Source organism: Melopsittacus undulatus, chromosome 2, assembly GCF_012275295.1.
Source record: "Melopsittacus undulatus isolate bMelUnd1 chromosome 2, bMelUnd1.mat.Z, whole genome shotgun sequence".
NCBI classification, from domain to species: Eukaryota; Metazoa; Chordata; class Aves; order Psittaciformes; family Psittaculidae; genus Melopsittacus; species Melopsittacus undulatus.
This window is the reverse complement of record NC_047528.1, coordinates 20,227,171-20,239,385: the sequence shown is the minus strand read 5'-3', so window position 1 is coordinate 20,239,385 and position 12,215 is coordinate 20,227,171. Positions and strand designations below refer to the sequence as shown.

Below are 12,215 nucleotides of genomic sequence, written 5' to 3'. Positions count from 1 at the left end.
CATAATGACTGTCAAGTGCACTGGGAGCCCCACTGGGCTTTGCAAGGTACACAGGGTCTGCAGCAGAGGCCAGCGTGTATCGAAGAATATTAATACTGTCTTGTTGGGGGCATCCATTGTGACACTCTGCTGCTGTTCAGACAAAATTATACCATACGGGGGAATTCTCTTTGCTATTTTACATATATGAGGTATCTTTTAGGGCTGAGGATTAGTCTCAGATTGTCTGGCTGACAAACCCTGTCCACAAAGGATACATGCACATGTGTGCCCACACCCTCTGTAATACATGCACCCACTGGGACAGCATCACTGCAAGATCCTTCCTTGCAGCCCACAGCCACTGTGCCTGCAGTGAGGATGTGCTAGGGAATTTATCTTCTAGCTGCTCCGAGAAGCAGCCCGACAGCTTCAGCCACGCAGGACATAATGTGTTTGTTCCCCAGGTGCCTGCATGTTGCTGCCCAGGTTTTGAAGCAAGTAAGGAGCAATCTGGGCAGGCAGGCCACTGCCTCATCCCTATTGCAAAGAGGGAAAACTGTCCCTGGATGCCTCCAGTCAGCCCCGAAACAGGAGCAGGAGGAACGCATTTTTGTTTATATCATGAAGGACAGAAGAAATGGTGGGAATGGGCAGGCACACAAAGGTGTCAAGAGTTCCTATGCAACTGCCACAATGGCACTTCCATAGCAGCACTCGAATGCCCAGTGCTATTGTTCCTCACACCCCAGTGCCAGTTGCTGCTTAACAGGCACAGGGAGCACACATACTCACTTCTGTGGATGCTCATTGACTTAAGTGCCAGTGCCCTGTTAAACAGAATGCCAGACTCCTTGGTAAACACATTTTAGGCTGTTTCTGTCTCTGTTTTGCAATGGCTTTTCAAAACAAGTCTAGTAAATGTGGGCAGGAAGGGAGGTGAGGGATGGAGAGTCTGCAGGGCCCTGCTGAGCCCATTAGGGTCCCCTGAAGAGTCTTTCCTGTTGGAACGGGGCCAGTGGGGAAGGAAGGACACACAGGAAACATCACAGGGCCAAGCACCTAGGTGAGACTGACTGACTCTTGTAGCAAGGTCAGATTTTGGTCTCTCACCTGCCAAGTTCATCCTCAACAGCCATGGGAAAAGGAACCAGAAAGATGCTGCCCACAGAGTGTCCTAAGAACTAGCTTGCCCAGCCATGTGGGTGATGTGGGAAGACACGGGAGGAGGAAGCAGGGAGGCTGAAGCCAGAGGACTAAGTATCACAGGAGGCAGTGGGTGAAGGCAGGCCACCAAGATGAGCAGCCGTTTTATCCATGTGTCCTCAACCTGATAGTGCAGCACCTGCTTAGTGTCACCAAGCCCTTGTGTTTTCCAGATAGGGAACACAACTCAGGACAGTCATAGGAGCATATGGGTACTGCCTTGTGCTGGTCCTGCACTGTCATGTCTCCAGCCCTCTCACCATTCCCCTCATCCTCGGGTGTCCAGAGAGTCCACGTTGCACTGGGGTCTGCAGGGTCCTGCTTTCCACTTCCCCGCGGGATGGAGGTGTAGGAGACTGCAGGTGTTCTGGCCCCACAGCAACACAAAGAGCTGCAGGGACCTGGGAAGGACAGAGCGTGACACATTTGATTCAGGGACAGGACTTGAGGCTGTCCCGGCAAATAGCAATTTTATCAGCTCTGCTGCACCCTCCGTGCCCTGAATCCCAAACCCACAGCTCCTCACACAGAGCTCAGGCCGTGTGCAGAGCTGAGTGGACTTACTCCAAGGCGATTTCCCAGGAGGGATGTCATTTCTGTTCCTGGCTCTTCCCGGTAGCCTCTGTTATTTCGGAGCTGTTCTGGGATGAAAAGCAAGTCCCGTCCCGGTGCGGGTAGGGACGGATGGCAGCCCAGGGATGCAAGCACATTTCCCAGCCTGTAGGGCACAAAACCCTGTGGGCAGGCGGGACAGCTCTGCAGCCCCTGGGGAGACCCGAGGCATGGGCTCCCGACGTAGGGACAGCTGCTGCAGGCCACCGGTGAGCGCGTCCACAGGAGGCCGAGGGTGGCTGCACAGAGTGCGTGAGCACGGCTTGAGCGCGGGGTCCCGGCTGTCCCGCACCCTCGGGTGGCAGATGCGGGTCCAGCACAGCAGTCGCGATACCCCGTTTGGCACCCCTGGGGGCTGCGGGACACGTTGGCTGATTTTCCGCCGGGGCTCTCAGCCGGGCAAGCGCGAGAAGCAGCGTGTAAAAACTGGCGCTCCGTTTCCCCGACGGAAAAGAGCCGTGGGAAACTGCGGGGCTGGCGCGGGGCTGCCGGAGCTCTGTGGCCGTGCAGGTGGAAGCCCAGTAGGGCCGGCCCCATCACCGGCGGGTAGAAGCGAGACTGAGTCCGTCCTTCCAGGGTAGTGGCAGCGGGCACCTGGAGAGAGAAGTGGAGCCCAGTTGCCAGCCGGAGCTTCAGCTACAGTGTACGTATAGATGCATGAAACTGATGCATCTCTCTCCCCCAGACGTGCGTATGGGATGGGAAGGGAAAGGTGTTGAGCAGAGCCGGTCATCAGGCCGACATCTAACATCTCGGGGAGGACCTGGAGAACCCCCGGGAAAGGGACGGGGGTCCCCCATGTCCCATACCTTTAGCACGGGCGGGAGAAAGGAGCCACCCGCGCTCACCGGGGAGGGCTAGTACCAGTGCCGAGCTACGGTGGAGAAGACGGGATGGAGAGGGACAGTACTCCCAGCACCCGTCCGAGGACACCGAGAAGCTGCTTTCTGCGTGAAGGGAAGGAAATGAACCACCAACGAGATTTTATTGTTGTTATTTATCATCATAATTATTATCATCGCCATCGTCGTTTCTCTGCACATAAATAAATAAATAAATATATCCCGGGGTGGAGGGAGCGGGACGGAACGATACAACCACAGCTGCGCGCCCGGCAGCGGAGAAATGGAAAACAAAACCGAGAACAAATTTGGAAAGAAAAATTTACAAAGAAAAATAAAAAAGAGAATAAAGATAAACCCCAAAGAGCCCCCGCCCCTCCCTGTTCTCCCGTTTTCGGGCACTGCTGGGGTCCCGGAAAGCTCCTAGAACAGCATCCCTTCAGGCGGTCCGCACCGCCTGCCGCCGCACAGCATCTGCGCCTGCCTCGGTGCGCGGGGCGGTCTGCTAGGAGGCCCCCGGGCTACGCCTGCAGAACACAAGTGAGACAGCACTATTGGGAGACACCTGGGGGCCGAGGGAGCAGTTTATTTACAACAGGGCGTACGGACACCCGCCCCCATGGATTGGGGGTCTAGAGAGGCGAGGAAGTCTTTCGCAAATTACACAATTATACAAAACGGTATAAAATCCTTCCGCTTCACGCCAGCACGGGAGCAGGCAGGACTCCCCTTCCTGCTCTCGCCACAGTCCCTGGGGAGCCGGGTGGGCGTGCGGGGGGTTAGGGGGTGACTGCGAGGCCTCTGTCGTCCTTCCCCGAGGAGGACGGAGACATGCGCAAGTCCTCGTCGTCCTCCGAGCACTTGGTGGTGGACAGGGACGAGCATTTGCAGCTGTGGCCGCCCCCCCCGCCCCGGTGGGAGCTGCTTTTGCCTTCTTTCTTGTGCTTGACCCTTCGGTTCTGGAACCAGATCTTCACCTGCTTCTCGGAGAGGTTCAGGTAGGTGGCGATCTCGATTCGTCGCAGCCGGGAGAGGTACATATTGGAGGCGAACTCCCTCTCCAGCTCCAGGAGCTGAGTGCTGGTGAAGGCGGTGCGCATCCGCTTGCTGCTGGGCAGCTGGCTGGACGTGCTGTCTGCGGAGCAGAGCGGAAAGCACCGTCAGGACCAGCGGGCCCTCCGCCCCCAGCCCGGCCACGCTGAAAACGCGCCGGTCCCCGCTGAGTTCCCTCCCGCCCGTTCCGTGGGGCTGCGACCTTCCCCACCGGTGCCGGCGACCGGCAAGCGGCTGCCAGGCTGGAGCCCGAGATCACGGGGTGCCGGGACCGCCTCCCCTGTTCCCGCTGCCTGTGTAGGAGACCCTGCGGGCAGCCGCTGGGCTTTCCCTGCGCATCCCCCGGGACACCAGCAGACAGAGATGACGGGACTCCCAGCCTGCGAGCGCTGGTCAGGGACTCCCCATCCTATGTGCTGTTGGCAGGGTCCTGCCACCCCGCATGCCCAGGGATCCCATCACCTCCTCCCAGAGATCCCCGTTAGCATGCAGCCGTGCCCCCCTTTCCCTCCCCATTCATGCCCCCTTACCCACGGAGATGCAGTGGAACTGCCGGGGGTCGGGCAGCGGGTATGCGCCCTGGTAGAGCGCTGGTGCGTGCCCGACGCTGACAGCGGAGACGGAGTGCTGCTGACGGGCCAGGGGCGAGTGGCAGTACTGGGAGCCGAAGGTGGGGAAGGAGGCCTTGATGAGGGGTATGGCGGGCGGCGGCGGGTGCAGCTGGGAGGCGGTAACGCAGAGCGGGCACACGCAGAGCAGCCCGGCCTTGCGAGCGTGGCAGGCTCCGGCCGGCAGCCCGGGCAGCGGGTGCGAGGGGTGCACGGCGTAGGGGAAGAGTGGCGGCGGGGGGCTGCCCTCCCCCTTCTTCTCGCCCGCCTCCCTCAGCACCAGCGAGTCCACCAGGAAGGAGCGCGGCATGGCCCCGCGCAGAGCCCACGCAGCTCCCGCGCAGCGCCGCTGGCCAACCCGAGTGGTGCTGAACGGCGCCCGCCCGCCCGCCTTAAATAGCGCCCGCGCCATGTGATGGCGACGGCGGGGCGCTCAATAGGCTTCTGTGCCTCTTCTCTTGGCATTCACGCCGCACGCTCCCTCATTATTTCCCTTGTTAACTAAATGAACTGCATAATGTACTCTATTCTTGTCGACCCCACCCACGCCGTAGCAGGCGGCCTCTCCCCTCCTCTCCCTTTGGCGGGGTTATTTTCTCATTCTCTCGCGATTTAATATTCTTTTCTTTCTCTTTATCGCTCTCCTTCGCTTTCAGCCCAGCTTTCAGCCCGCTCCCCCTTGTTTATTTTGCCGGCTGCAACCGCGATCTCTGCCGGCCCCGGCTTCCCCTGCCAAACCCTAAGCGCCGTTCCCACCTGTGGCACCAGGTCGGCCCCCCGGTCCCGCCGCTCTCTGTCTCCTCTTAGTCCCCATTACAGCGCCTGCTGCCGGCCCCAATCCCACGTCTTTGTTCCCAGTGGCAGCGGGCACTTGTAGCTAAAGCCGCCGTCGAGCGAAGCCCCCGGGCACCGCGCCTTGTCACCGCTGCTCCACCACAGGCACATCCTCCCTGTTCCGGCGGGGACGCCGGGGCCCGGAAAACAGCCGCGGAGAGCCGCAAGCAGTGCGGGTGCGCCGGTGAGGGTATAGTGACCCTGGAGGCCCGTGCCAGCCGTACCCACGGCGAGCTCCCAAGCGGAGGGAGAAGAGCCGCTCGGCACACTCCGTATGGCTTTGTGCCTGCTTCCTCTGCCCAGTTTTGGCGGTAATACCCGCTATCGCACCACGGGAAGGGGCCCCGGCCGCAGCAGCACTCTCCTGTCCCACACCACAGCTCCACGGCCCCGGGTCTGCGGGGACCTACAGGGACACGGTTTGTTCCTCCCGAAATATGAGATTTAACTTAAACAAATCGGCGGTGCCCGGGTTTCTTAGCACAGGGATCCGCAAAACTTCCAGCGGGGTCCAGAGGGAATTTCTGCGCCTTCCTCCGAGCTAATGCGCACCGGCGCTTCCCTGCGCAGCGGCACGCCGTCCGCGCAGGAGCTGTCGTCGTTGGGCTCCCCGGAGCTTGTCGATTTTGTAAATTAATGATAAATGCTAACAAATAAGGAAAAATATAAAATTATTCTGCATACGTTTTCTTCCCCGATCTTCCAGTTTAATATACGAGAAAAAAAAAAAGGCAAACGCATCCTCAGACTCCCGTCAAAATATGGGCATATTTCTCCCTACAGCAACGTGCCCGCCTCAGAAATAAATGGACTTCTTTAAAAGGGAAGGGGGGGGGGGGGGGGGAGGGGGAAAGGGGAAAGAAAGGAAAAGCCTTGAAAGCAGAGCACTCTCGTGTCTCTGGTTTGTGCGAGGCTGCTCTTGCCTGCAGTCTTATTTCCCACTGAAATCTATGGGAGTTTTGCCGAGATACTGTTGATGCCCGAGCTTAGAAATGTTACTTATGTGCACAAATAAATAAACGCCGGAAAATACAGAGAGAACAAAAACGAATGTTAGTAAAAACCCAGTCCCGCAATGATCTAGGGAAGATTCCCAAGTGCCCTTCCCCTGAAAGCGTCAGCGGGGTTTGGATTCCTAATTTTTTGTTTTGTTTTTAAGGAGTTGGTGATTTAAATCATTTTCCTCCGGAGCCGCTTCCGAGCAGGGGAATCTCTCCCCCTGAGAAGTGGCCGGTCACGGAGGGGCTTCCTCCAGCCTGAGCCCGAGAGATTCCCGCTGCCCAGGGGCTGAACCCCAGGGCTCCGAGCCACAGGGAGGCAAAGGGTTAACAGCTCCTGAATGCACACCAAGCCCAAAGCTACTGGGAAAGAATATCCAAAAAATAACCAGTTTTTTTTTTTTTTTTTCAGCCGCTGGACCTTATTGAATGTCATTGAAGAAAGTTTTGAATGCCAGATAAAGAGAGGCGAATTAAAGTGTGTGACAGCAGAGGATAAGCAAACACAAAGAGAACTCTGTCACACTTTGGGCAAAATCCGTGGGCTTTTTACCAAGCCTCTTCGCTATGATTGAATTAAGTAATAGGAAAACATTTTCTTTCAGTTTAGAGCTATTAGACAAAAACTTCAAAGCGAATAACACTTTTTAATGTGCAGCCCAACAATGGAATCTGTTTTGTGCTGAAATGTTTAAATGGTTTGTTGTGCAACTGGGGGCTGAAATAACCCAGTCTGCAGCAAAATAGCATCCTTCAGGCCGTTTTATGAGCGCTTGAAACGAGCACAGACCTTTAATCCCAGGGCTTTAAACCTCCCTCTCCCCCGACCCACCCTGTCTTTTTTTTAATCTCCCTTCCCCTCCCCCCATTTTTTTTTTTTAATAGGTGAAATTCACCTCGAGTGTTCGCTATCTCGAAGCGATCACCGCCAACGAAAGCGGCACCGGGAGCAGGGGAAAGGCAGCCGCCGCCGATGTACGCTCTGCAGGCGGCTTGGGAGGACGCAGAGAGTGCAGGGGGGGGCCGCCGGGATCTGTCTCTGCAAGCCCGGGGGTATCAGGGTTGCCTCACTCCGGCTTCTCCGCCCCTGCCCCTCGGGGTATCTCCAGTGCCACTGAGAAGTGTCAGCGCTTGGGCTCAGTAGTAAATGGTGCCCCCGCGCCCTGCACTCTCTGTCAGACCCCCGGAGGAGGGGATGGGGAGGCATTAAGGTACGTATCGGCAGGGAGGGGGGGGTCAGTGAAAGAAAGATCTGGTGCCCCTTCCGAGCATGAAGGGGAGAGGGGGTAAAGCATCAGCACTGGCTGAGGTGTCTTAAGGGGTATTATTGTACCGCTCCTGGGGGGGAAGAAGGTTCCACACTGCCAGTGCCTGGGGACACCTGCATGGGCATTGCCTGGAAAGACTGGCAGCCACTGCCTTTTGTGGCAAGGCCCTCACTTTCCGGGGCACTTGCCATTAATATCTGGGGGAGATGACACACACCATCAGTCTCTAAGGAGAAGTGCATTAGTTTTGGGGCAGCAGGAGGTGAGGATGGGATCCTGCTGGGATGAGATAGAAGCACCATTTCCACAGAAGCTTGGTAGCTAAGAAGAGCTGATGATTTGTGAGTGACTATGATATACTCCAGCTTAACCTGAGAAATTGTTTTCTAATGGCAAATAACAACACGAATCAATCAATTTTGAGCCACAAGCCACACACTGTGTGTTAGGTTGTCCACAGAATGTGCCTTTTTACACTGGACAAACACATCCAGGAGCAAGCCTGTAAGGTACATCTGCCCCCCCTTTAATTAACTTGAACACAGAATGAATCTGAGTTTACTCAAGTAACCAGAAATATTTTTTTTTGTTGTTTTTTTTTTTTAAATCACTGTTTTATCAGCAAATTTGATTTTCGTGGCTGCTGCACTTTCCTCATTGGTCTTTTGCTCCATTGAACAGGACCAACAGCATGAACAGATATAAAAAACATCTTATTTTTGGCTCCTGACTCAAACTGTATTCTGTACAGAATGAATGTTTCCTTGTGGGCTTATCTTGCACACTGACACAACAGTGCCTGCATCACTGGCTGTTTTTGCAGTGTTTATTTCTAGCATCTCAGAGGAGAGGTAGAGCAAGCTTTGTTCTGCTGATGGATCACCAACATGAAGTGATGAGGGCTGGTACCTATCTGGAACCAATAGAAGATAATGCTTGTGGAGTGCTCATGTCACTCCCTGGTTATGTGAAGATCAGTATCTGAAAACTCCAGTGTGTATTTTGTGCTCTGACTTAGGTCAGGTGCTGGAAGTGTTTGTCAGCCTCAAAGCCAAGATTCAGGGAAGGAAAACTGAGATGGTGAGAAGAACACAGGTATTGAGCATCTGCAAGAACCGCCCCCCCTCCCCCCCTTTATCACATGCTTAGTGATCTACTTCACATTGCCTGTGAATACCATCAGAGAAGCAGAAATAAAGCCCACTCTGAACACAGGCCACATCACATCAGACCAGAAGCCCACCTACAGCCATAACTTCTCTGCAGCAATGGCTGTAGTGGGAATATGGCGAAGTCTATGGGAAACAGACAAGTGCAGAGCGATCCTTCCGTGGTTTACACCTGGCCTCTAGTGACCTACAATGCAAGGTCTCCCAAAAACATAGGTTATGCGTTTGTGTTTAATACCAGTTCTTCCAAAATAAAGGCAAAACCTCAGCTTGCTTCGTTACGAAGTTGTCCTGTGTTTTCCTTCAGCTCTTGTTTTATCTGTCAATCCCTTCCAAATTTACCATTATAAAACTTTGGCAGCCTACCAGCAATGGCCTTCACTATGCAGTCCTACTACATTTTCATCATGGTTCATCCAGTTTCATTTAATTTCCACCACAAGCTATCAAGGCAATAATTAATCTATGCCAGTAAAACCTGTGCCACAAGAGCACTGAATTAAAGCTGCTTGTTTGAGGACCTGTATTTTTTCTTTGGTCACTTTCAACAGCAGATGTCTAGGGTAGAGATTTGCTGTTTAGCTTTTCTTTGGTCCTATTGCTTGCTAACAGCATGGGTCTGTAAGGGAATCCTGAAGTCATCTTCTAAGAAGATGACAGTTTGCTGCTCTGTTTTTCCTCCTTAATTTGACCTTTCACTCAAGAGGAGGTGTCAAAGAGTTAGCTGGACAGAAACAGTGAAAAGTAACAGGAAAAGCAGAAATTTGTAAACCACACAGTTTGAAATAGCCTTTTGCTTTTCTAGAGAGACCACACTTTAAATTGCTGGTGAACTTGAAGACAAAAGGGCATACAGGATGCAGAAGTCCTTGAGAGTAATGAAGATAAGGAATTGCAAAAAAGAGCTGAATATGAGCTCTGCAACTTCAGAATGTACTTTATTTCCCATTTTTTATTGTTTTCTTCTCCAGAGTTCTCACCTTTATATATGCTAAGTCCTTTACAAACTGAAGATGTCTGAGGTTCATCTGCTCTTTGAGAATGTCCAAAGGGAGGTTCTACCATCTTGTATGCTAAGAGACTATATTATATATGCTATTTAAATTAACTGTCTGAACAGTTTTCTGCAGCCTGATGAGCTTCTTGAAGGTTTTAATCACATTTGTGCTCCAAGTGCTCAACAAGCCATATTGATGTGTGCTTGGGATTATGGATGCTCTGGTTTCAGTGTTGGCTTCTTGTCCCCTGCCTGGTGGATTTGGAGGGTTCTGCAGTGATTGTGGCTATTGCTGAGTGAGACATCTGGTCAGTACATTCTGTGATGGAAAAGATACCAATAAAGGTCTTTTATAGTCCCTGTTCAAGATCTTTTTTCAGCTTCTTCTAAGTGAATTGTACAGGGAACTGATAGGAAAAAGGATTTTTTTCCTGACATCTAAAAAAGAATGTCAAATTGCTGAAGATGTTGAAGTCAATAAAGGCACTCAAGATCAAACTGCTTGGAAGACTCATCAGGACTAAAACTTTCCAGACAAAGCTCTCCAACACACAGAAGACATTTCCTAGATGGTTTTGCAATGCTGCTATACAGCTACATACAGAAACACACTGAGAGTTGCCAAAGATGGAATAGGGCAAATGAAACAGGATGTTTTGCACTGGATCAATGGCTGGTAGGTTGTGCATGGTGAGTGGCAAGGTTTGTGAGAAAAGAGCGAGGCTTGCTTGCTGCAGCAAAGTTTCCCAACAGCTGCTGGTGGCATCATCACAGAGACTGAAAGTTGCAGATCAGAACCATGCAGTTCGATTCCTTCTTTGATGTTGCTAAATGCATATTCCTTAAGTACTTATCACATGTGAATATGAAATGATTATCTTAGATGTTTGTTCAGCCTGTGTAAAGCAGACCTCACCAAGGCATGTTAATTCCTCTAAGTTGCCAGTTCTGGCACCAGGCTGAGAAGAAGAACACTACGAACTGACAAAATGATTTTGTATACAGTAGAGAATCCAGGACATATCATGTTACCTGTGCTTGTGTCTGCATATCTGGATATAAACTTGTATGCTATATTATTAAATATATCAACTATTGACTCAGGAGTCCCGGACAACGCTGAGACGATCAATGTGATCAAGCGATTGCCAAAGTTTATTCAGATACAGTGCTCCTTTTATAACCTTACACCCTTAGGTTTCTTATGTAACAGCCTTGGATACTGAGCTCTAATTGGTTAGTCTAGAGGTTACTACCATTTACAAAGCTAATGTTTATAACTTGTTATAATTGCGATTAAATACCTTATTCTAAAAATACAGTGGGAGACGTCAACCTTGGCAGAGATCATTTTCTGCACATTTTCAGTGGAAAATTACAGAGGCCTAACAAGACAATTGACCTTGCTTATGCCTGCCAAAAATCTTCTTACTTTACAGTAATAAGGCTCAGGGTATGGGGATCGCTCACTATGTGGCCTTGGCTCTTTAAGAATTCCCAAAATCAATCTCTCTACCAAGTGTATAGGATAGGAGTATACAGACGTACACAATAATCTTGTAGTAATTTTACATAAATTGTTTCCTGGAAGATGAGCACAGTCATTTGTTGAGCTGCTCATATTTGCATGTAAATCTTCCAGTACACAGCAGAACAATTTTAGATACATAAAAAAATCATTAATTAACAAAACACCAACAAGGAATACCCACATCAGTACATGTGCTGGCATTGCATTTTTTGTGTATTTCAAATGCAACTAAAGCCTGCAAATCTCATTCTTCCACTTCCTTGTTTCTGTAAGTACAATAATCCAACACATACAAAGTTTAGATCTGTAGTTGTTATAGGCTGTCCTGGGCTAGTAACAGACATGGCAATTCTCCTACTGAAAATGTGAACCTCACAAATACAAAATCATGCTCTTTTGCCACTAGATCTTTATCTTCCATGTATGGAGAGTGGTGTCAAAGGCTGTCCTGTCCTGTGGGCCTGTGTGCTTGATGTGCAGAATCACAGCTGAGCTACTGCTGGAGATGTGGACAAACAAGGAGGCTCTTCTCCCAAGTAACAAGTGATAGGACAAGAGGTAACGGCCTCAAGATGTGCCAAGGGAGGTTTAGACTGGATATTAGGAAAAATTTCTTACCCAAAGGGTGGTCAGGCATTGGAACAGGCTGTCCAGTGAAGTGGCAGCATCACTGTCCCCAGAAGTGTTCAGAAAGAAATGTAGATGAGGCCCTTAGTGACATGGTTTAATGGTGGTATTGGCAGTCCTGGGGTAAAGGTTGGACCTGATGATCTTAAAGATCTTTTCCAGCTTAGGTGATTCTATGATTCTCTCCCATCATGTGGCTTCCATGAGGGCTAAGGTGGTTCCCTCCACTGTGCTCAGCAATACTGTCTTTCTTTCACATGATACCAAGCAGAGTTCTCTTATGTTGTGGGAAGATAGCCCAGAGTTGTGTGCTCTGGTAGCTCTGTGAAAAAGACTATTGCAAGATATGGGCCTTATGCCAGTGAAGTTCAGTGGGAAGACAGCATACTCCAAAATGCAAGTTGGTTATCATGGAGTTATGGAATTCCACAGAGCTTGTCAGGCCCTTGAACTTCAAGTCTTGCAGTTTGTGTGAAAAACTTACCTATGAA

General features: G+C 51.3%; 1 protein-coding gene across 1 annotated transcript; it reads right to left on the bottom strand.

Annotated features, from left to right (window-relative positions):
• Positions 1 to 3,418: 3,418 nt before the first annotated feature.
• GSX1 (GS homeobox 1) lies at positions 3,419 to 4,610 on the bottom strand. Its single transcript, XM_005149835.2, has 2 exons — positions 4,223 to 4,610; positions 3,419 to 3,774 (listed from the first exon to the last, which is right to left on the bottom strand). The coding sequence occupies exons 1-2, from the start codon at positions 4,608 to 4,610 to the stop codon at positions 3,419 to 3,421; spliced, it is 744 nt and encodes a 247-aa protein (XP_005149892.2).
• Between the last annotated feature and the right edge of the window lie 7,605 nt (positions 4,611 to 12,215).

Excerpts from the sequence above, each read along its gene's own strand:
- GSX1 (XM_005149835.2), bottom strand. The coding sequence starts at position 4,610 with ATGCCGCGCTCCTTCCTGGTGGACTCGCTGGTGCTGAGGGAGGCGGGC. Across the intron at positions 3,775-4,222 it reads GTTCCACTGCATCTCCGTGG|ACAGCACGTCCAGCCAGCTG; the intron begins GTAAGGGGGCAT and ends TCTGCTCCGCAG.